Source organism: Rhinatrema bivittatum, chromosome 16 (genome assembly GCF_901001135.1).
Source record: "Rhinatrema bivittatum chromosome 16, aRhiBiv1.1, whole genome shotgun sequence".
NCBI lineage: Eukaryota > Metazoa > Chordata > Amphibia > Gymnophiona > Rhinatrematidae > Rhinatrema > Rhinatrema bivittatum.
The window spans coordinates 60,656,523-60,680,749 of record NC_042630.1 but is presented as its reverse complement, the minus strand read 5'-3'; the positions used below and the strand labels follow the sequence as shown (position 1 = coordinate 60,680,749).

Sequence of the window (24,227 nt, the reverse complement as noted above, 5' to 3'; positions counted from 1 at the left end):
AGCGACTAACATACATAAATGTTGTCCTCCACTTGGGAACACCTAGACCATCCCTTTTTTCACACGTGTAGATTTACTCATGTTGTACTATATAAAGAAGTATATGCTATTTATGTAAACACGTAAATGCTGTTTTTTATTAATGCAACTTGAAAATTCAACTTAACATGTATCTGCTCCGCAGGGAGAAATAATTAAATCTCGGCCAGAGAAACCTTTTACTGACCACAGGGAGGTTAGGTAACTCATGACACAACTGGAGATGGTTTTGATTTAGGCACTAACTTACGTGGTCAGGCTTTATTTAGAGAGTGAGACAAATTGGTCCCTACAAACCAGGGTTTTCCAAATAAATAACCACTCACTCAGCAGGATTTTATGCATGATGTAAATTTGCATATACTGAGTCCCCATGATATGCAAATGTATTTCATGCATAATTCTTTGTGGATATTCTAAAAATCCAACTGGCTGTGGAATCCCCAGGACCGGTTTGGTAAGCTGAGCTATAAACTGTCTCAGCCTGAAAAATAAACCATGCCCCTATCACAGTATGATATACATTAACTGCTTAGAGAGACTATGGTCAAAACTCAAAAGTACTTTAACTGCCTGTTTTCTAACAGCTGCTAAATAAGCGCACACAGTTGATAGACACAAACTTAGGTTTCTTTCTTGCACATACAAAGTCCTTATTCATCAAGCTGACAAGATAGATGATAACAGCACAGCAGACACCTGAGGTGAAGAGGCAGGGGCAGTTCTATCATGAGGCACTGGCAGTGCTTCTGCTGAATGCTCCATCCTGCTGTGTTCCCAAATGACCTTGCATCCCCATCCTAGACAAGAGACTCACTCCTCCTCCCAGTCACAGCGAATTTTCACATTATGAAGCAGCGGAAGGTTGATTTTGATGAAAACCAATTCCTCTACTAAGTCTGGATTCAAACGTGCACGGAGTGGACTCACAATATTCCCTGTCAATGAAAATACTCGTTCACTTTGCACACTGGTGGGTGGGCAGGAAAGAAAGTGTTGTGCTACTCTGGTAAGATAAGGCCACATTGAAGCTTTTTCTGCCCAATATCTCAGGGGATCTGACTCCATGCTCTCAACTGGCTCAGAGAGAAAATTATTCACATGAATTTCTGCAACCTTCTCTTGCAGGTGCTGCTGGTTAGCAGCCCCACCACTCTGAAATGTGACAAATTTTGCTCTTGCTATTGAAATAGGACCAGTTTCATGAAATTTGGGAGGAGAATGGGTTGTCATCATGGGAGGGAAGCAGCTGGTGGAACTGGAAGCAGCTGAGCAGGATGGAGTGGGAGGAGTTGAAATCTTTTTAACCATTTCAATCAACTTATTTGTCCAGGATGCAAGAGTATTGCACTTGAGAGCAACATTGCCTTTCACACGTGGGTCACACATAGTAGCTAAGATATAGCTATCCTTCTCCATTAGAGGTTTCAACCTTTTCTGTACTTGCTCTTTTAAGCATCTCACAAGCTGCAACACTTCCTTCGACAAATCTGTCTGATGCAGATATTCCTGTAATACCTGCTCCAGATCATATATTACAGGAATGATATCACCTAACGTGGCTGTAGCTGCACTCAGTGCATCAGTATATACTTTGAAAGGCTTGAGGACATGCACCATCTGTGCAATGTTTGTCCAGTCCTGACATCCAAGTGGATTTTCCAATCCAATTTCAGATTCCATTGCCAAATCATGCAGAGGTGTCTGTTGTTCAGACAACCTCTCCAACATAAGATAGGTGGAATTCCATCTGGTAGGCACATCCTGTACGAGGTTATGCAATGGTGCCCTAACTGCTTTTTGTTTTTCTCTGAGTTCCTTCCCACTTTTCACACTGCGATTGAAATGCCCAGTTATTTTGCGGCACTTTTCAATCAACCGCTTCAGGGCTTGACGACTAGTACCTTGCACTTCCTTGGCACCTAGCCCCAACGCATCCCTCACTACCAGGTGCAGTGTATGTGCAAAGCATCGGATGCCTTTGAATCCACCATCCTCCAGAGCCTTAATCATATTGGCAGCATTGTCAGTAATGATATATCCATTTAAACATTCCATATCACTGCTTCTAAGTAGCCCTTTCCATCCTTCCATCATCCCCTGAATTGTCTGTAAGATATTTGCAGAAGTATGTCTCTGGTCTAGCACTTGAGCATGCAGTAAAGCCCACCGGTATCCTGGAGAAAGCTTTTTGGAGCTGCTGGTGCTACTGCCACTGCTTGTGCTTGTGCTGTCAGTTAATGCCTCATCCAGCTGCCACCAATGTGCTGTTAGAGACAAATATGCATGTGTTGCATTCTTACTAGTCCAAAGATCAGTGGTGAGATGTATGCTCCTTCCCTTTGCCCTTGCCATCACAATCTGCATTTCAGCACGACATTGTGAGTACAGGGAAGGAATCACCTGACGGGTAAATGTAGTTCTTGAAGGAATTTTGTAGTCAGGGGCTAAAAGATGGATCAGCTTCTTAAATCCACTATTCTCTACAATCTGCAGTGGCTGATCATCCTCAGCAATCATTACAGCAATTTGTCGTGTCACCACTTTGGATACTACTTGCTTCCTAGTCTGTGAAATTGAAGAAGGACACCACCCCATCTGCTCAACAGTAGCTTGCCGCAGCTGCCGGGGAAGAGGAGAAGAAGAAGACTGCTTCTGCTTCACATACACACAATCTTCTGAAGTAATTTCCTTCTGTGGCTTCCCTGCAGCTTCTTCTGCAAGCAACAGTGCTTTATGTTCTCTTTCAAGGTGATATTTCATGTTGGTGGTAGTAAGATGTCCAATAGTTCTTCCACGGCTCACCATCCTTTTACAATGGATACATTGAGCACATCTCCAATCATCCGTAACATTAAAATGATTCCAAACCTTAGATGTTTTTCTACTGTCCCTTACTCTAGGCTGGACATTTCTTGTCAGTGTTGTCATCAGAGTAGGAGTAGTAGTACTAGGAGTAGAAGTAGCAGAAGTTGTTCTTGTAGTAACCTGCAAAAGTTCAACTGGTTTAGGACTAGAGAGGATACTACTGGCGCTGACAGTGGTTTTTTTGACAATCGGACTACCATCATCTGATTCATCATCACTACTATCACTGTCATTGGCGGTGTTTTTCTCCTCATCCTGATTATCATCATTGTCATCCTCCTCCTCAGACTCAGAGTCCTCTGATTCTCTATTCAGCACTTTCTGTAGCACTTCATCCATCAATAAACTTTGCTGCTGCCGCACAGATTTCACTTTCACCTTTCCAGATTTTGCTCCTTCCTTGTCCTGCAAGTTACCTTGCTCCTTTACATTCGCTGAAGTAGAAGGGGTATCATCAAATCGCAGTTTTTTCCTACTGACTGGAATTTTCTTTCCAGTAGCACTCTTCTTCTTACCAGCAAACATTTTAAAACGTTATGGCTGCAAGTCCAGTCCAGTACCAACAAGTAAGCTGGCACAGCAGTGTACTGAGCAGCACCTAATAGATAAGATATATAGAAGGGTTAAATACAGTTAGTGAGTGACTTCGTTAGTCAGTGACAGGTCACTGTGTGATTAGTAATCTGACTAGTGGCTCACTGGCGTGGCTAGTAGCCACTAGCCAGCCACTAGCCATTGACACTAGGCTACCCCATAATATTATATTTACTTATACTTGCACTACTAACACAAACAATTTATTTATAAATTTAAGGCTCACGTGCATTTGCAAGTCCAGGACCAACACAGGGGTAGTGGCTGGCTAGTGTAAGACAACACACTAGTTTACTAGTAAATTGGGGGAAGGGGGAGGGGAAAGGGAGGGCGAGAAAACCGGCAGACTAAAGCAACCCTAAAACCCACCCCGACCCTTTAAAATAAATCCCCCACCCTCCCGAACCCCCCCAAAGTGCCTTATATTACCAGGGGTCCAGTGGGGGGGAGGGCAGGGAAACCGGCAGACTAAAGCAACCCTAAAACCCACCCCGACCCTTTAAAATAAATCCCCCACCCTCCCGAACCCCCACAAAGTGCCTTATATTACCTGGGGTCCAGTGGGGGGGGAGGGCAGGGAAACCGGCACACTAAAGCAACCCTAAAACCCACCCCGACCCTTTAAAATAAATCCCCCACCCTCCCGAACCCCCCCCCCCCCAAAGTGCCTTATATTACCTGGGGTCCAGTGGGGGGGAGGGCAGGGAAACCGGCACACTAAAGCAACCCTAAAACCCACCCCGACCCTTTAAAATAAATCCCCCACCCTCCCGAACCCCCCCAAAGTGCCTTATATTACCAGGGGTCCAGTGGGGGGGAGGGCAGGGAAACCGGCAGACTAAAGCAACCCTAAAACCCACCCCGACCCTTTAAAATAAATCCCCCACCCTCCCGAACCCCCCCAAAGTGCCTTATATTACCTGGGGGTCCAGTGGGGGGGAGGGCAGGGAAACCGGCACACTAAAGCAACCCTAAAACCCACCCCCGACCCTTTAAAATAAATCCCCCACCCTCCCGAACCCCCCCAAAGTGCCTTATATTACCAGGGGTCCAGTGGGGGGGAGGGCAGGGAAACCGGCAGACTAAAGCAACCCTAAAACCCACCCCGACCCTTTAAAATAAATCCCCCACCCTCCCGAACCCCCACAAAGTGCCTTATATTACCTGGGGTCCAGTGGGGGGGGAGGGCAGGGAAACCGGCACACTAAAGCAACCCTAAAACCCACCCCGACCCTTTAAAATAAATCCCCCACCCTCCCGAACCCCCCAAAGTGCCTTATATTACCAGGGGTCCAGTGGGGGGGAGGGCAGGGAAACCGGCAGACTAAAGCAACCCTAAAACCCACCCCGACCCTTTAAAATAAATCCCCCACCCTCCCGAACCCCCCCAAAGTGCCTTATATTACCTGGGGGTCCAGTGGGGGGGAGGGCAGGGAAACCGGCACACTAAAGCAACCCTAAAACCCACCCCGACCCTTTAAAATAAATCCCCCACCCTCCCGAACCCCCCCAAAGTGCCTTATATTACCAGGGGTCCAGTGGGGGGGAGGGCAGGGAAACCGGCAGACTAAAGCAACCCTAAAACCCACCCCGACCCTTTAAAATAAATCCCCCACCCTCCCGAACCCCCACAAAGTGCCTTATATTACCTGGGGTCCAGTGGGGGGGAGGGCAGGGAAACCGGCACACTAAAGCAACCCTAAAACCCACCCCGACCCTTTAAAATAAATCCCCCACCCTCCCGAACCCCCCCCCCCCAAAGTGCCTTATATTACCTGGGGTCCAGTGGGGGGGAGGGCAGGGAAACCGGCACACTAAAGCAACCCTAAAACCCACCCCCGACCCTTTAAAATAAATCCCCCAGACCCCCACCCTCCCGAACCCCCCCAAAGTGCCTTATATTACCTGGGGTCCAGTGGGGGGGAGGGCAGGGAAACCGGCACACTAAAGCAACCCTAAAACCCACCCCGACCCTTTAAAATAAATCCCCCACCCTCCCGAACCCCCCCAAAGTGCCTTATATTACCTGGGGTCCAGTGGGGGGGAGGGCAGGGAAACCGGCACACTAAAGCAACCCTAAAACCCACCCCGACCCTTTAAAATAAATCCCCCACCCTCCCGAACACCCCAAAGTGCCTTATATTACCAGGGGTCCAGTGGGGGGGAGGGCAGGGAAACCGGCAGACTAAAGCAACCCTAAAACCCACCCCGACCCTTTAAAATAAATCCCCCACCCTCCCGAACCCCCACAAAGTGCCTTATATTACCTGGGGTCCAGTGGGGGGGGAGGGCAGGGAAACCGGCACACTAAAGCAACCCTAAAACCCACCCCGACCCTTTAAAATAAATCCCCCACCCTCCCGAACCCCCCCCCAAAGTGCCTTATATTACCTGGGGTCCAGTGGGGGGGAGGGCAGGGAAACCGGCACACTAAAGCAACCCTAAAACCCACCCCCGACCCTTTAAAATAAATCCCCCACCCTCCCGAACCCCCCCCAAAGTGCCTTATATTACCTGGGGTCCAGTGGGGGGGAGGGCAGGGAAACCAGCACACTAAAGCAACCCTAAAACCCACCATGACCCTTTAAAATAAATCCCCCACCCTCCCGAACCCCCCCAAAGTGCCTTATATTACCTGGGGTCCAGTGGGGGGGAGGGCAGGGAAACCGGCACACTAAAGCAACCCTAAAACCCACCCCGACCCTTTAAAATAAATCCCCCACCCTCCCGAACCCCCCCAAAGTGCCTTATATTACCAGGGGTCCAGTGGGGGGGGAGGGCAGGGAAACCGGCAGACTAAAGCAACCCTAAAACCCACCCCGACCCTTTAAAATAAATCCCCCACCCTCCCGAACCCCCACAAAGTGCCTTATATTACCTGGGGTCCAGTGGGGGGGGAGGGCAGGGAAACCGGCACACTAAAGCAACCCTAAAACCCACCCCGACCCTTTAAAATAAATCCCCCACCCTCCCGAACCCCCCCAAAGTGCCTTATATTACCTGGGGTCCAGTGGGGGGGAGGGCAGGGAAACCAGCACACTAAAGCAACCCTAAAACCCACCATGACCCTTTAAAATAAATCCCCCACCCTCCTGATTTTTAAAATCATTTAAAAAAAATTGAGTAGGTTAATATGAGATGACTGTAGTAGATTGAATAAAGATCTGATGTTTCTGCTCTCCTCACACCAAACAAAAGCAACACACAAGCAGAGAAGCCCTTCTTACAAAGCTGAGCTAGTGAGTTAAGTAGGAGGAAAAGTAAACATACTGGTGCCAGTGTGGCTACTTAAAAAATACACTTACCAAGTTACCAACAATGATTACATATATTTGAACTGTGTACAGTTCCAGCCAGGACCACCTTTCTAAAATGCACTGTGATTGGCAAATTTCACGTGCCTGCTAACAAAAATAATAAACAAACAAGTTCTAGTCACGTGACCTTGGTAACATCAATAGATAAGAGCACAGCCAGCCAATAGGAATACATATTCATTCCTAAGTGACCTTTACTGACCTGGGAAGTGTGAACACTTTGTTTCATTTTCTGTTGGTGTTCATGAGTTTCCAGTTCCATTTCCCATCCCCCCAACCATCACCTCAGTGGTAACATCAATAGATAAGAGGGCAGCCAGCCAATAGGAACACATATTCATTCCTAACTGACCTTCAGTGACCTGGAAAGTGTTTATTTGTATCATTTTCAGTTAGTGCGCACTAAATCGAGTTAGTGCGCACTAACGGGGAGTTAGTGCGCACTAACTCCCGTTAGTGCGCACTAACACGATTTAACGATTTTTAACGATAAATCGTTAGAATTTCTATTGTATTGTGTTCTATAACGATTTAAGACGATATTAACATTATCGGACGATAATTTTAATCGTTGAAAAACGATTCACATCCCTAATCTTCAGTATTATATACAGCCTTGACTTCAAAGCAGAAAGAACCAATTTCTCAGCTGAGCAATTGCAGAATGGATCTAGTTAGAAGGGATTCATTCACACTTCAGACTTTCAGTGGAGCCAAAGAATCTCAAATACCTATTCACAATTTGTTGTGAAATGAGTGTTTAGTGGACCCTTGGACCAACCTGTGTGAGACTGGGGAGAGGTGTACTATAGTCTCTAGAGGTGAACAGGTCGGGAGGCTATCAGGCAGGAGCTGGACGTGAGCTTCACCCTGGAAGCTGGTTCTCCCCCGGGAGGAGCCCGTAGGAACCCGGCCGCTGGGACTTAGGCAATCACGGCAGCTGGAGCTGGAGCAGGCAGCTAGGGATCAGGAGTCAGGCTGGAACTGTATCAAGCAGGAACTGAAGCAGGCTGGTAACTGGAACCAGGCAGGAACTGAAGCAGGCTGGTAACTGGAACCAGGCAGGAACTGAAGCAGGGCTGGCTGCAAGGACCAAGCTGGAACTGAAGCAAGAGGTTTACCAGGCAGCCAGGCAAAAGCTAGACTTGGGCACGGAGCGAAGGCAAGTCTTAGGCAGGAACGGAGTTGCTAACACAATAGCACACTCCGGGGCACGGCGCAATCATAGAACCGCAAGGAACCCTGTTGCAAGGCAAAGTCTTGGGCTCCACGGCATCCTTAAGTAGGCCGAGGCGTCTGACGACATGGGTAAGGCAGAGCCTCCAGTGGCGGGAAACGGCTTTTATAAGCGCGGCTTGCGTGCGCGCGCCTAGGAAGAAGGCGTCTAGGTGGGGCTTCTCGGTGGCGGCCTCCCCCGTGGGGATGCTGCGAAACAGGCCGCAGACCCTGGGAAACAAGCCAGGACCAAGAAGGTAAGGGGCCAGTCGCGGCTGCCGCAACTGGGACTGCAACAGTACCTCCCCTCTTAAGCCCCCTCTTAGCAGGCCTGGGTTTACCTGGATGGTCTTGGTGGAAGGTTTTCAGTAACTCCTTATCAAGGATGTTGCAGGCAGGCTCCCACGTGTTGTCCTCAGGGCCGCAACCCTCCCAGGCGATGAGGTACTCCCAGCGACATTGATGGAATCTGACGTCAAGGTCCTCCCGGACTTGGTAGGGGGTATCTCCTGACACCGCAGGGTCTGCAGATTCAGGAGCTCGAGGATGGTACCTGGAGAGGATGAGAGGCTTCAAAAGTGACACATGGAAGACATTGTGCACGTGCATAGAGGAGGGTAAGCGCAAGCGTTAGGAGACAGCTCCTACGCGCTCGGCAATGCGGAATGGTCCACAGAATCTGGGGGCGAGTCTGCGGGAAGGAATCCGAAGTTGTAGATTCTTGGTACTCAACCAAACACGATCTCCTGGAAGGTAGACTGGCAGTGGCTATCTGCCCATCTTTTAGCGGCTTGGGAAGCCCGTTGCATTTTCTTTTGGATGGATGTCCAGAGGGCAAGTAGCTGGTGGGCAGAGAGTTGCACTGCTGGCAGTGCACTGGGTTCTGGCGAGGGCAAGGGCGGTCAAAGTTGCTTCCCATAGACAGCCATGAAGGGAGAACTGCCTGTGGCGGAGTGTGTAAGTTTCTTGTATGAGAACTCCACCCATGGGAGTAGTTTGGCCCAGTAGTTTTGTCTTTCGTTCACAAAAGAACGCAGCAAGGTCTTCAGTGTCCGATTTGTACGTTCGGTCTGCCCGTTACTCTGTGGATGGAAGGCTGACGAGAGGCTCAGCTGGACCTTGAAGCGTTTACATAACACCTTCCAATAGCGGGCAGTAAATTGTGGTCCTCGGTCTATGTCCTGGGGAAGACTGTGAAGCCGGAACACATGCTGAACAAACAAGTTGGCCAGGTCAGGTGCAGAGTGCAGTTTTGACAGGGGAACAAAATGCGCCATTTTGGAGAACCGGTCCACTACAACCCAGATGACCATGTTCCCATCTGATGCAGGGAGATCCACTACGAAGTCGGTGGAAATATGCGTCCATGGCTCTACCTGGATAGGCAAGGGGTGTAACAAACCTCTGGGCTTCACTCCCAATGGTTTCTGCAAGGTGCAGGTGGGACAGGAGTCCACAAAGAGATGTACATCTTGTCTTACCGTTGGCCACCAATAGTACCGATTGAGGAGGTCTAGCGTTCCGGAACAACCCGCATGCCCTCCAGTGAGGGATTCATGGGCCCATGCCAACATGCCCTTCGAGCGCGGCGAGGGACTACAGTCTTTTCTTCGGAAGACACAGAGGTGGCGGCAAGACACACCTTCCTTAGATCTAAAATGTACTGGGGCGTCTCAGGGGTTTCCTCCACTTCGGTGGATCATGACAGGGCATCGGCTTGCACGTTCTTTGAACCAGGGCGGTATCGAAGAGTGGTCAAACCAGTCAAAGAACAGAGACCACCGGGCTTGCTTCGGGTTCAGATGCTGGGCTTGGTGCAGGAACGAGAGGTTCTTATGATCCATATAAATGTTGAAGGGGTGCTTGGCTCCTTCTAGCCACTGCCTCCATTCCTCCAGGGCGTGTTTCACGGTGTGTAATTCCTTGTCGCCGATCCCATAGTTACTTTCAGCCGGGGAAAACCTCCTTGAGAAGTAAGAACATGGAAGAAGTTGCCCTTTGTCGGAGTGCTGGCTTAAGACTGCTCCAACAGCTACATTTGAGGCATCAACCTCAACCACGAACGGTCGACTGGGATCAGGGCGGCGCAGGCATGTATCTTGTAAAAAGGATTTCTTTAATTCTTCAAAGGCTTGGCAGGCTGGAGTAGGCCAGTCCACCGCATTGGCTCCCTTCTGGGTGGGGGCAGTTAGAGGAGCCACTATGCGAGAGTAGCCAGGGATAAAATGGCGGTAAAGTTAGCAAAGCCGAGGAAACGTTGTAACGCCTTGAGGCCCCTCGGCTGCGGCCAATTCTTGATTGCAGCAACTTTCTCCGGATCCATCTGGAAGCCATCTGCCGAAACAATATACCCCAGGAATGGCAAGGAAGTCTTCTCGAAGCTGCATTTTTCAAGCTTGGCATATAAGCTGTGCTCTCTGAGAATTTGGAGCACCTGGCGGACATGATGGCGGTGCGTGGGCAGATCACGGGAGTAGATCAGGACGTCATCGATGTAAACGATGACACAGGTGTTAAGCAAGTCCCGTAGCACCTCATTCATCAGGTGCTGAAAGACCGCTGGCACGTTGCACAGGCCAAAGGGCATTACAAGATATTCGTAATGCCCATCGTGGGTATTGAAGCGATCATCCATTCGTCTCCGGGGCGGATTCTAACTAAGTTGTAGGCCCCCCATAGGTCCAACTTAGTGAAGACTCTTGCACCTTGAAGTCGATCCAGTAGTTCTGGGATCAATGGGAGATGGTAGAGGTCCTGTTTCGTAATTGCATTGAGCCCTCGGTAGTCGATACAGGGCCGCCAGCATGACGAAAAAGAATCCTGCCCCGGCAGGTGACTTTGACGGGCGAATGAATCCTTTTGCCAAGTTCTCCGTGATGTACTCGGACATGGCCCGGGTCTCGGGTAGGAACAAGGGGTACACCCTACCCCGAGGTGGCGTGGTTCCAGGCAACAAGTCAATGGCACAGTCGTATGGGCGGTGGTGTGGAAGAATTTCTGCTTTAGTCTTTTAGAAGACATCGGTAAAGTCCTTGTAAGGAGCTGGAGGTCCAAGGGCGGAGTGCAAGAGCAGGAGCGCCGGGGGTTTTGGAACCTTCATACAATGAGAAAGGCAATAGGGACTCCACTTCGTGATTTGCAGAGTATCCCACTGAATCACAGGCGAGTGCTTTTGGAGACATGGCAGCCCCAGCACTACAGGGTGGACAGCCTTTTCGAGAATCAAGAAGGCTATCTCCTCCAAGTGGATCACCCCGGTGCGGACTGTGATGGGAGCCATGGCGGTCAATATGCGACCTGGAAGGAGCGTTCCCTGAATAGAGGTAATTTGGAGCGGTACTTCTCGCTTCTGTGTCGGGATTTGCAGTTGAGAGACCAAGTCTTGCTGGATAAAATTACCTCCAGCTCCAGAGTCCAGAAATGCGAGGGTTTCCAAAGACCCTCCAGGGAATTCCAAGGTAATGGGTATCATACTCTGAGGAGCTGAGGCACAACCTAGGAGGAGCTCCTCTCAACCTCCTAGGTTCTGGAGTTTTCCGCACGCTCCTGGCAGCGTGCCAAGAAATGGCCTTTCTTCCCACAGTAAAGACACAGGCCCATCGAGCGGCGGCGTTGTCTTTCCTCCGGAGTGAGTGGTGCTCGGCCCAACTGCATGGGTTCAGAGGCAGGGGCCTCAGGACAAGCAGGCCTAGGCGAAGACAGTGGGCGTGAGGAACTGCGGACAGGACTGCGCCTTGTCGGGAGTAACTCTCGTGCTCGCTGCTGCAGGCGGCGATTGATGCGGGCAGCCATGTTAATAAGGGCGGTAAGATCTTCAGGAGATCCTGGGCGGCAATCTCGTCCTTGATGCACCCTGACAACCCTTCCAGGAGATGGCTTTAAGGCTATCATCCTGCCAACCCACTTCTTGAGTGAAAGTTCTGAAGTTTAAGGCATAATCCGCCAGGGAACGGGATCCTTGGCGAAGCTGTAGCAATTCCGATGTAGCTGAGGCCTGGCGGGCTGGTTCGTCAAAGGCCTGACAAAAGTTGGTGACAAACTGTTGCAAGTTGTGCAGGGAGGAGTCGTTACACTCCCAAAGGGGCGAGGCCCAATCCAGGGCCTTTCCATCAAGCAGGGAAAGAATGTACGCTACTTTGACAGAGTCCGTGGGAAACTGCCGGGGCAAAAGCGAGAAGTGTACGAAACACTGGTTCAAGAACCCACGGCAGGTCCTAGCATCTCCAGCGTAGCGGGTAGGTGGTGGCAGCTGAGTCACGGATGAAGCTGTATCCTTGGGTCTCAAATCCACAGCAGGCGAAGGGCGAATGTCGTAGGCATCCATTCGGACAGCCAGTTGCCCAATGGAACCGGCCAGGCCATCAAGGTACTGTTGTTGCTGTTGTAGTTGTTGGGCCAACCCAGGAAGGTCCTGGGGACCTGGTACCTCGGCCGAGTCCATGGCCTTGCAATCTGTTGTGAAATGAGTGTTTAGTGGACCCTTGGGCCGACCTGTGTGAGACTGGGGAGAGGTGTACTATAGTCTCTAGAGGTGGACAGGTCGGGAGGCTGGTACCAGGCAGGAGCTGGACGTGAGCTTCACCCTGGAAACCGGTGCTCCCCCGGGAGGAGCCCGTAGGAGCCCAGCCACTGGGACTTAGGCGATCACGGCAGCTGGAGCTGGAGCAGGCAGGTAGGGATCAGGTGTCAGGCTGGAACTGTAGCAAGCAGGAACTGAAGCAGGCTGGTAACTGGAACCAGGCAGGAACTGAAGCAGGGCTGGCTGCAAGGACCAAGCTGGAACTGAAGCAAGAGGTTAAACAGGCAGCCAGGCAAAAGCTAGACTTGGGCACGGAGCGTAGGCAAGTCTTAGGCAGGAAAGGAGTTGCTAACACAATAGCACACTCCGGGGCACGGCACAATCAGAGAACCGCAAGGAACCCTGTTGCAAGGCAAAGTCTTGGGCTCCGCGGCAGCCTTAAGTAGGCCGAGGCATCTGATGACACGGGTAGGGCGGAGCCTCCAGTGGTGGGAAACGGCCTTCATAAGTGCGGCTTGCGCACGCACGCCTAGGAAGAAGGCGTCTAGGCGGGGCTTTTTGGCAGCGTCTCCCCCCGTGGGGATGCCGCGAAACAGGCCGCAGACCCTGGGAAACAAGCTGGGACCAAGAAGGTAAGGGGCCAGTTGCGGCTGCCGTGACTGGGACCACAACATTTAGTTTATATTTTTGCCGTGAATTGTAATGGGCAATGTGCACACATGAGTGTACTCTGTCAGGTGTATCACAATGGGAAAAAGATTTATCCACTGCTCTAGGTGACCACCTAGTTTGCTTAATGGAAGCACGAGCCCTGTTTATTTTTCAAATAAACCTATCAGAAAGACCTGGAACCATGTTGCACTGAGTCAGAGTGTACATGTACGTGTGTGTGTATGTGTGTTGGATAAGCTCCCAAGGTATAGTCCTGTTGGTGTGAAAGCAGAATCCCCTTGGGTAAAATCATATTGTGTTCAGTCTGAAACCAGCACAAAGATGCTTTGTTCTATAATGTCCCCTTCCATTGAAAACAATTTCCTTCCTGCATATTATTGATACCTTTCAGGTATTTGAATGTTTCTGTCATATCTCCTCTGTCCCTCCTAGGTTGTACATAATCGGATGCTTCAGCCTCACTTCATAGGAATTCTGGCACAGACCCCATATTATTTTGGCAGTCTTTCTCTGGATCACCTCTGCACTGTACAAATCAGAGAAAATTATGTAACCTTACTAATGAGATATTACACCAGATTATCATAAAGAGTGAAAAATCACCAAGGGCTGTAGATAAAACAAGTATTAATTAGAAGAAAAATACAAAGCAAGGGCATTGTGTCATGGGGGTTCATGTCTCAAATGTCTTCAGCAGGGAACTTAAGCATTCCTAAATCCTCAGCCTCTCCAGTGATGCAGAAGCCACTCGCCAAGAAAGAAAGCACAGAACTCAAACTTGAGTGAGAGTCTGTACCAATGTCTTCCTTCTCCTAGGAATCTCCAGAACCAGCATTTTTCAATTGTGCTAATTGTGAATCTGCAGTCATCTGATTTATTGGCTCGATTGCAGGGCTGACTTGCGAATGATCCCTTTCTAACTAGATCCATGTTGCATCGTCTCAGCTGAGAACGATTCTGACTGCTTTGAGGTCAAGGCTGTATAAAATTGGGGGATTTTGACGCTGCACTGTCTGTGTTTCACCTGTCTGTTCTGTCACTGTCAAGGAGGGTGCGCTATTTCCAATTGATATGTATGAATATAGGAGCAAGGGTTCTTTAGCTCCATAACTCAAGTTACAAATGTTTTATTTCACCTTGCAGAGTAAGACATTTTTTTCCAGTCTTATTAAGGATCTATGTATGAAATATAAGGGATTGAGGTAATCTGCTCAGCACAGGTGGTGGCACTGTAGGTGAATTTAAATAAGTAAATAAGTGAATTAATTAATAGAATTCCCTGGCTAGGTGGGCTGCATTCACATAACTGGGCTTTGCAGTTACTGGAAGGTATGTGCAACTTTCACAGCCCATGAACTTTTAGCCATGTTAAAATTATACATTCAGTAGGAGAGATGGGAGGCATAGCTGGAAACCGTGAGCATGTATTTACAATTAAAAAATGTATGTGAGTATGCCACCCTTGTATGTAGTTTATTTCTGCCAGCCCATACCATTTTAATGTATGGGGGTAGCTGGTTTTTAATCATCAGATGGGTTTGTGCAGGCAGGCATGTACTTTTCAAATTAAATTCTGTGATAGACATACACACAGCAATTGCAGTTGGGTAAAAGGTATTTCTTTCTTTCTCTTGGTGCTTTAGCTGCTGCTTTAGAAAATGACAGGACCCCATGAGCTTTTGAAGATGGGCGGGTCTGGAGAAAGTCTTAGGTAAGAAGAGTTTTATCATTGAATTCTGTTGTGCATGGGTAAAACCATGAGATATTGATTGAGTTGAATGTCAATAGTGAGAGGGGAATTTTGTTTGATGCTTTTAATGGAAGGAAGTCGAAGAGAGAGTAATTATTTATAATGGTAATGTCTGCATGCAGATTCTACTAAGGATTTTCAAAGTAAATGTACATGCATTAGTTCACTTTGGAAATCCTTGCATATTTGGCTGGGAGGATGTGCACTTTCACAAGCAGAAAGTTACTTTTAGTCCAAGCAGGTTATAACTTCTGTGTGCAAACATACACGCATAAATGATAGCTTTATGGAGCAAATGGTTCAGGAACCGACGAGAGAGGGAGCAATTTTAGATCTAATTCTCAGTGGAGCACAGGACTTGGTGAGAGAGGTAACGGTGGTGGGGCCGCTTGGCAATAGTGATCATAATATGATCAGATTTGATTTAATGACTGGAAAAGGAACAGTGTGCAAATCCAAAGCTCTCGTGCTAAACTTTCAAAAGGGAAACTTTGATAAAATGAGAAAAATTGTTAGAAAAAAACTGAAAGGAGCAGCTACAAAAGTAAAAAATGTCCAAGAGGCGTGGTCATTGTTAAAAAATACCATTCTAGAAGCACAGTCCAGATGTATTCCACACATTAAGAAAGGTGGAAAGAAGGCAAAACGATTACCGGCATGGTTAAAAGGGGAGGTGAAAGAAGCTATTTTAGCCAAAAGATCTTCATTCAAAAATTGGAAGAAGGATCCAACAGAAGAAAATAGGATAAAGCATAAACATTGGCAAGTTAAATGTAAGACATTGATAAGACAGGCTAAGAGAGAATTTGAAAAGAAGTTGGCTGTAGAGGCAAAAACTCACAGTAAAAACTTTTTAAATATATCCGAAGCAGAAAGCCTGTGAGGGAGTCAGTTGGACCTTTAGATGATCGAGGGGTTAAAGGGGCACTTAGAGAAGATAAGGCCATCGCGGAAAGATTAAATGATTTCTTTGCTTCGGTGTTTACTGAAGAGGATGTTGGGGAGGTACCCGTAATGGAGAAGGTTTTCATGGGTAATGATTCAGATGGACTGAATCAAATCACGGTGAACCTAGAAGATGTGGTAGGCCTGATTGACAAACTGAAGAGTAGTAAATCACCTGGACCGGATGGTATACACCCCAGAGTTCTGAAGGAACTAAAAAATGAAATTTCAGACCTATTAGTAAAAATTTGTAACTTATCATTAAATTCATCCATTGTACCTGAAGACTGGAGGATAGCAAATGTAACCCCAATATTTAAAAAGGGCTCCAGGGGCGATCCGGGAAACTACAGACCGGTTAGCCTGACTTCAGTGCCAGGAAAAATAGTGGAAAGTGTTCTAAACATCAAAATCACAGAACATATAGAAAGACATGGTTTAATGGAACAAAGTCAGCATGGCTTTACCCAGGGCAAGTCTTGCCTCACAAATCTGCTTCACTTTTTTGAAGGAGTTAATAAACATGTGGATAAAGGTGAACCGGTAGATATAGTATACTTGGATTTTCAGAAGGCGTTTGACAAAGTTCCTCATGAGAGGCTTCTAGGAAAAGTAAAAAGTCATGGGATAGGTGGCGATGTCCTTTCGTGGATTGCAAACTGGCTAAAAGACAGGAAACAGAGAGTAGGATTAAATGGGCAATTTTCTCAGTGGAAGGGAGTGGACAGTGGAGTGCCTCAGGGATCTGTATTGGGACCCTTACTGTTCAATATATTTATAAATGATCTGGAAAGAAATACGACGAGTGAGATAATCAAATTTGCAGATGACACAAAATTGTGCAGAGTAGTTAAATCACAAGCAGATTGTGATAAATTGCAGGAAGACCTTGTGAGACTGGAAAATTGGGCATCCAAATGGCAGATGAAATTTAATGTGGAAAAGTGCAAGGTGATGCATATAGGGAAAAATAACCCATGCTATAATTACACGATGTTGGGTTCCATATTAGGTGCTACAACCCAAGAAAGAGATCTAGGTGTCATAGTGGATAACACATTGAAATCGTCGGTTCAGTGTGCTGCGGCAGTCAAAAAGCAAACAGAATGTTGGGAATTATTAGAAAAGGAATGATGAATAAAACGGAAAATGTCATAATGCCTCTGTATCGCTCCATGGTGAGACCGCACCTTGAATACTGTGTACAATTCTGGTCGCCGCATCTCAAAAAAGATATAATTGCGATGGAGAAGGTACAGAGAAGGGCTACCAAAATGATAAGGGGAATGGAACAACTCCCCTATGAGGAAAGACTAAAGAGATTAGGACTTTTCAGCTTGGAGAAGAGACGACTGAGGGGGGATATGATAGAGGTGTTTAAAATCATGAGAGGTCTAGAACGGGTAGATGTGAATCGGTTATTTACTCTTTCAGATAGTAGAAGGACTAGGGGACACTCCATGAAGTTAGCATGGGGCACATTTAAAACTAATCGGAGAAAGTTCTTTTTTACTCAACGCACAATTAAACTCTGGAATTTGTTGCCAGAGAATGTGGTTCGTGCAGGTAGTATAGCTGTGTTTAAAAAAGGATTGGATAAGTTCTTGGAGGAGAAGTCCATTACCTGCTATTAGGTTCACTTAGAGAATAGCCACTGCCATTAGCAATGGTTACATGGAATAGACTTAGTTTTTGGGTACTTGCCAGGTTCTTATGGCCTGGATTGGCCACTGTTGGAAACAGGATGCTGGGCTTGATGGACCCTTGGTCTGACCCAGTATGGCATTTTCTTATGTTCTTATGTTCTTACCTTTGAAAATGCAAAACTGCAGGCATAAATCCTATCCTCACCCCCAACTCTACCCCAGAGCCTTCTACTGCTGGTTTGCATAAGAGAACATGAACAAGAAGGTCGTGTGTACTTTTATGTGAATTGACCCCCAGGCTATGTTCAAACAGCCACTTACATGCAGAAAACTGAATTTTAGGCATGTAAATCATTACGATAATTAACCCCTAAAGCCTAACAACAGTGGGAGAACAAATTCTTGGGACATCGATTGGCACCAACTGATAACCAAGTGCTCTAAAACTTGCAAAGTTATTAGAGCCCTGAGTCACATAATTATTCTTGTACCTGAGCCTGATGCTGGCAATGCATGTGTAGGAATTTATAGATAGTAGGAGGGGAATGGTCAATAATGGGCATATCTCAGAAGATACATGCATCGGTAGGTATGCCAGAAGTTACACCTGCATTTTGTTAGCTGCACCATTTATAAAATATCACGCATCTCTAAGCCAAAAGCATGCGCATATGTTTTAATATCACATTCATTTATTTATACAGAGATCTGTGTAGTTTCTACATCTGTTTTCTAAAAGTAAATGCATACATTTTTGCACAAAAGATTTGTAACATGCACATTTAACAATCCTCATTTTACATGTGGGGATGAGTATTTTATTAAGTTGGATGATGTAAGTGTGTATTTACTTGTGCGTGCATACCTCCAGGCACAAGTTCACCAACACCCCAAAGAGCCCAACCCAAAAACTGCAAAAGAGAAGTTAGATTTAATTTCCATGATGCAATTAGAAGCGGTCAAAGCATGCACGCATGTTTGATGATGTATTGCATACACCACTTACAAAATCGATGCATGAGTGGAGGAATAGCCTAGTGGTTAGAGCAGTAGGCTTTAAGCCAAGGTTCAAATCTCACTACTGCTCCTTGTGACCTTGGGTGAGTCCCTTTACCTTCCAATGCTGCAGTTACAAACTTAGAGCCTCATTTACTGAGCTTTTTTCCCCATAAATGCAGAATGGGAGAAAAGCCTTAGTAAATCAGGTCCATAGATTTAAAGCCCTCTAGAGATAGAGAAGTAGGTGAATGTAATCTGCTTTGAAGTGCTGAAAAGCAAAATAAAAATAATTAATAACAAAATGTACTTTTTGACCCTGCAGCTTGCCCTTGGAATGAACTCAGAATCCTCCCTTTCTTTGCACATAGGGGTAGATTTTATAAATCTACGCGCACGCGTACTTTTGTTCATGCACCAGGCGCAAACAAAAGTACGATGGATTTTATAAGATATGTGCATAGCCGCGCGTATCTTATACAATCTGGGGTTGGAGTGCGCAAGGAGGTGCAGATTCGTGCATCTTGCGTGCGCTGAGCCCTGCGCGCACTGCCCATTCTTCCACCCCCACCGCACCTTCCCCTCCCTAACCCACCCCCCGGGCCCTATATAAACCCCCCCATACCTTTATCCACAAAGTTACGCCTGCCTCCGGGCAGTAGTAACTTACGCGTGCCGGCTGTCGGCTGGCGCAGCAGGCCTCGACACAGGCCGCTGTGTCAGGGCACTCGGCCACACGCCCCCGAACACACGCCCCCGGACCGACACCATGCCCCCTGGCCACACCCCCAGCCACCCCTTTTTGCAAGCCCCGGGACTTACGCGCGTCCCGGGGCTTGCTCGCCGCCGAGCCTATTTTGCATAGGCTCGCAGGGGTGTTTTAAAAGGGTTATGCGTAGGGATGTGCAGAGCAAAAGTTTATGTCCATATGTCAATATGTCCAAAGGGGGTCCCATTTGCGGTCAATATGGACATAAAAAAAATTAAATGAGTTGGGTATATGTCCATATGTGCAAAAAAAAAAATTTAAACCCCCTCACCCTCCTTAATCCCCCCCCCAGACTTACCACAACTCCCTGGTGATCGAGCGAGGAGTGAGGACGCCATTTCTGCAATCCTTGGCTAGAAGCATGTGACGTCGGCGCCACGTCGAGTGACGCGGCGTCACGTGATTCCCGGCGAGTTCGCGCCGGAAGGCTCGTTCGGCCCAAAAAGAACTTTTGGCCAGCTTGGGGGGGTCAGGAGGCCCCCCCAAGCTGGCCAAAAGTTCTTTTTGGGCCAAACGAGCCTTCCGGCGCGACAACGCCGGGAATCACGTGACGTCGGTGCCACGTGATTCCCGGCGAGGCCCCCCCAAGCTGGCCCCCCCAAGCTGGCCAAAAGTTCTTTTTGGGCCGAACGAGCCTTCCGGCGCGAACTCGCCGGGAATCACGTGACGCCGCGTCACTCGACGTGGCGCCGACGTCACATGCTTCTCGCCAAGGATTGCAGAAATGGCGTCCTCACTCCTCGCTCGATCACCAGGGAGTTGTGGTAAGTCTGGGGGGGGGATTAAGGAGGGTGAGGGGGTTTAAATTTTTATTTTGGCTCAACAATCGCGATTTCCCACATATCCAACATAGCTATGTTGGATATGTGGGAAATCCGATCGTTTATGTCACATCACTTTTTTAAGTTAAAAACAAAATATGCGTAGCGTTTTTCATATGCGGTCAATACGAATGCACACCCCTAGTTATGCGCGTACCTTATGCGTGTAACCCTTTTAAAATCTGGCCCATACTGTTCAGTGCAACAGTGGAAGCACACACATACTTTCAGTGGTCTGAATACTGGCTTAATCCACATATAAGCAATATGACAATTTTATGTTCACAAATACCATGAAAGTCTTGGAAAATTCACCCCTGTCAATGCAGTGATACAGAGGAAAGAGTTGCTTTTAGGATCCTAGCAGATGAAATTATTAAAAGCCTGCTGAATTCCTTTTCAAATGTCCCTATTTCTGATGTTCCTTTGTATTATCTTTGTCATAGAATCATTGATGGAATTGTCCTCGCCTGGACAATACAAAGGAACTTTAGGAAAAATATCCTAAATAAAGAACTGTGGAGTTGCAGATGAGGATTGATGTCACTGTGTAAGTATGCAATGCTGTGACTGTTTAATTTGTGTGACTGTAACCTATGAATGATATAAATATGTGACTATCTAACAGAGTGACTATGAGGTGATGTGACTGTGGTTGTGTTACACTATGGACTCTGTAGTTCAACTGTGATTCCTTTTCTTATTGATTTCATATTAAATTATTATTATTATTATTATTATTATTATTATTAATTTGTGTAGAGCTTTCAGATGTGCTCAGTAGGGATGTGAATTGTTTTTTGACGATTTAAAAAAATTGTCAGATTTTTTTTAAATCATCAAAAATCGTTAGAGTCGCGATACAATAGAAATTCCCCCGATTTATTGTGAAAAATCGTAAATCAGGGGAGGGCGGGAAAACTGGCACACCAAAACAACCCCTAAACCCACCCGACCCTTTAAAATGAATCCCCCACCCTCCCGACCCCCCCCCAAAATGTTTTAAATTACCTGGTGGTCCAGTGGGGAGGGTACCGGCGCAATCTCCCATCTTTAAAGATGGCGCTGGCCATCCAGTGCTCCTACCATGTGACAGGGGCTGGCCAATGGCACGCATTCCCTGTCACATGGTAAGGGCAAAGGGCCATCGGCACCATTTTTATTAACGCAGCCGATGGCCTGAGAGCAGGAGATCGCTCCCCACGCCCCCACTGGACCACCAGGTAATTTTAAAACAGTTTTTGGGGGTTTTGGAGGGTGGGGGAGGGTTTTTTTGTTATTGGATCGGGTGCAGCCAATAAAAAAAAAATCGAGCCGGACGATAAAAATTTTAAGTTTTTGAATCGGAACCGCAACCGATCAGATTCCAGTTCCGATTGACATCTCTAGTGCTCAGTGCTGTACAGACAAACATAAGATAGACAAACAAGGCACAGAACGAAACAAATAAGATGCTTACAGTTAAAATAGCAAAGTCTTCTTGTTACATAGTTTCCTTTTTTGATTGTTCTCTATTCATATCTCAGCATAGAATAAAGTATGAATACAGGAAAATGGGAAATCACAGTGGCGTGACAGAATTCCTGATTCTGGGGTTCTCAGAATTCCATGAACTGAAGCTCCCTCTCTTCACCCTCTTCTTATTGATCTACCTGATGGCCGTGCTGGGGAACCTCCTCATTATCTGCATAGTATGTGCTGATCCACACCTGCACACCCCCATGTATTTCTTCTTGGCCAACCTGTCCCTCATCGATGTCTGCTCTTTGACGGTCACTGTGCCCAAACTTCTGGCGGTCCTCCTGACACAGAACAATGCGATATCCTTCAGTGACTGCATTCTGCAGATGTACTTCTACTTGATCTGCACAGGTACAGAATTTATACTTCTTGCTGTCATGGCCTATGACCGTTATGTTGCGATCTGCAATCCCCTGCATTACACCATCATCATGACTAGGAAGATCTGCATTCTTCTGGCAGCTTTCTCATGGGCAACAGGTTTTATAGAGACACTACCACAAGTCATAATTATATCACGTTTCTCTTTCTGCAGCTCCAATGAAATAGTTCACTTCTTCTGTGACTTCACTGCACTTATGAAACTTTCATGCTCAGAGACCTCCTCCGTCGAACTTCTGAATTATATTATAGGGGTGTTTACAGACCTCACCCCATTTGTCTTTATCCTGACCTCTTACGTTTGCATAATCCTCTCCATAATGAAATCCATTCATTCTGCAGAGGGCAGACGCAAAGCCTTCTCTACCTGCTCCTCTCACCTTTTGGTGGTTATTTTGTTTTATAGCACATTGATGTGTGTTTATTTACAACCCAGCTCAGACTACAACATGGATAACAATATGCTGGTTACTGTGATTTTTACTTTTTTAATGCCACTTGTTAACCCCCTTATTTACAGCATAAGAAACAAAGATTTAAAAGTGGCTCTTCAAAAATCTTTAGGGAGAGTGCTATCCTTATCGGTCAACAAAAGCAAAGATAAAATATTTTTAGTTGCTCAGGACAATATGAACCCAAGAAATGAAATGATATAAAGCAGAGGTGGCCAACTCTGATCCTCATGACCCATAAACAGGCCTGGTTTTCAAGATATCCACAACAAATTTGCAGGAGATAAATTTGCATGCACAACACTCATTAAATGCAAAGCTACTTCATATATAATCATTGAGGATATTCTGAAAATTAGACTTCTTTATGGCTCTTGAGGACCACAGTTGGCTCCCCCGATATAAAGGAAGACCCAAAGACTCAAGGATGTCTGAACCAGCTCAGATTCTTTAGCACTGTCCCCTCTAAGGTATGTGGGGTTTGCCAACTCCTTTCTCCCTTCTAGCTGAACTCCAGCTTTTTTGTGGAGCAGGCAGCTTCTGTAGCCTACAGGGTCTCATATCAATCATATTGTGAAATGGCTGGAGGACATCTAGTGTGGAGAAAGGAGTCAGGGGTTCCCCACATATCTTAGGGGGAACTGCAAATTCAATAATGTTTCAAGCTTCACTGTACCAGCTTTACAAATAGAAACAGATGCCACCAAAAACCAGCAGCAGAAGCTGATACAAAAATGGGAGAGGATGTTAAGTCTACCACCACTAACCCTCATGCCTCTTGTGCTACATTAAAAAAAAACAAAACACTATGGGGTAGATTTTAAAAGAAGCGCGATCAGCCTACTTTTGCTTGCGCATCAGACTCAAGCAAAAGTACGCTGGATTTTAGTAGATACGCGCGTAGTCGCGCGTATCGGCTAAAATCCTGGATCGGCGCGCGCAAGGCTATCGATTTCGTATAGCCTGCGTGCGCCGAGCCGCGCAGCCTACCCCCGTTCCCTTCTAGGCCGCTCCGAAATCGGAGCGGCCTAGAAGGGAACTTTCCTTTGCCCTCCCCTCACCTTCCCCTCCCTAACCCACCCGCCCGGCCCTGTCTAAACCCCCATCCTACCTTTGTCAGGGGATTTACGCCTCCCGGAGGGAGGCGTAAATCCCCGCGCGCGAGCAGGACTCCTGCGCGCCGGGCCGCGACCTGGGGGCGGGTACGGAGGGCGCGGCCACGCCCCCGGGCCGTAGCCACGCCCCGTACCCGCCCCCAAAACGCTGCCGACACGCCCCCCGCAACGCCGCACGCTCCGGCCCCGCCCCCGACACGCCCCCCTCCGAGAACCCCGGGACGTACGCGAGTCCCGGGGCTCTGCGCGCGCCGGGAGGCCTATGTAAAATAGGCTTCCCGGCGCGCAGGGCCCTGCTCGCGTAAATCCGCCCGGTTTTGGGCGGATTTACGCGAGCAGGGCTCTGAAAATCCGCCCCTATGGATGTGAAACAGGTTGCTGCTGAGTTATAGGACCAGGGGAAGGATATTTGGAAATGACTATCAAAAATTTTATTTAATTAGTAAAGTTATGCAATGGCTTATACATATTTAAACAAATACAATAATCATATCTTGTGGCAAGGTTCCTTCATGTAACATATCGGGTGTTTTTCTTTTCTTCCAATAATCATGGGTCATGTAGCTTATAACTGGACAATAGCTTCAAGAATTAGTGGTGCATCCAA

The 24,227-nt window shown here is 47.4% G+C and overlaps 1 protein-coding gene across 1 annotated transcript; it reads left to right on the top strand.

The window, feature by feature from the left end:
* The first annotated feature begins 21,704 nt into the window (after positions 1 to 21,704).
* Positions 21,705 to 22,709, top strand: LOC115077749 (olfactory receptor 1361-like). Its single transcript, XM_029580035.1, has one exon. It carries the CDS (start codon positions 21,705 to 21,707, stop codon positions 22,707 to 22,709), a length of 1,005 nt encoding a protein of 334 aa, XP_029435895.1.
* Positions 22,710 to 24,227: the final 1,518 nt, after the last annotated feature.

Bases quoted from the DNA above. Each gene is read 5' to 3' on its own strand.
- LOC115077749 (XM_029580035.1), top strand. From the start codon at position 21,705: ATGGGAAATCACAGTGGCGTGACAGAATTCCTGATTCTGGGGTTCTCA.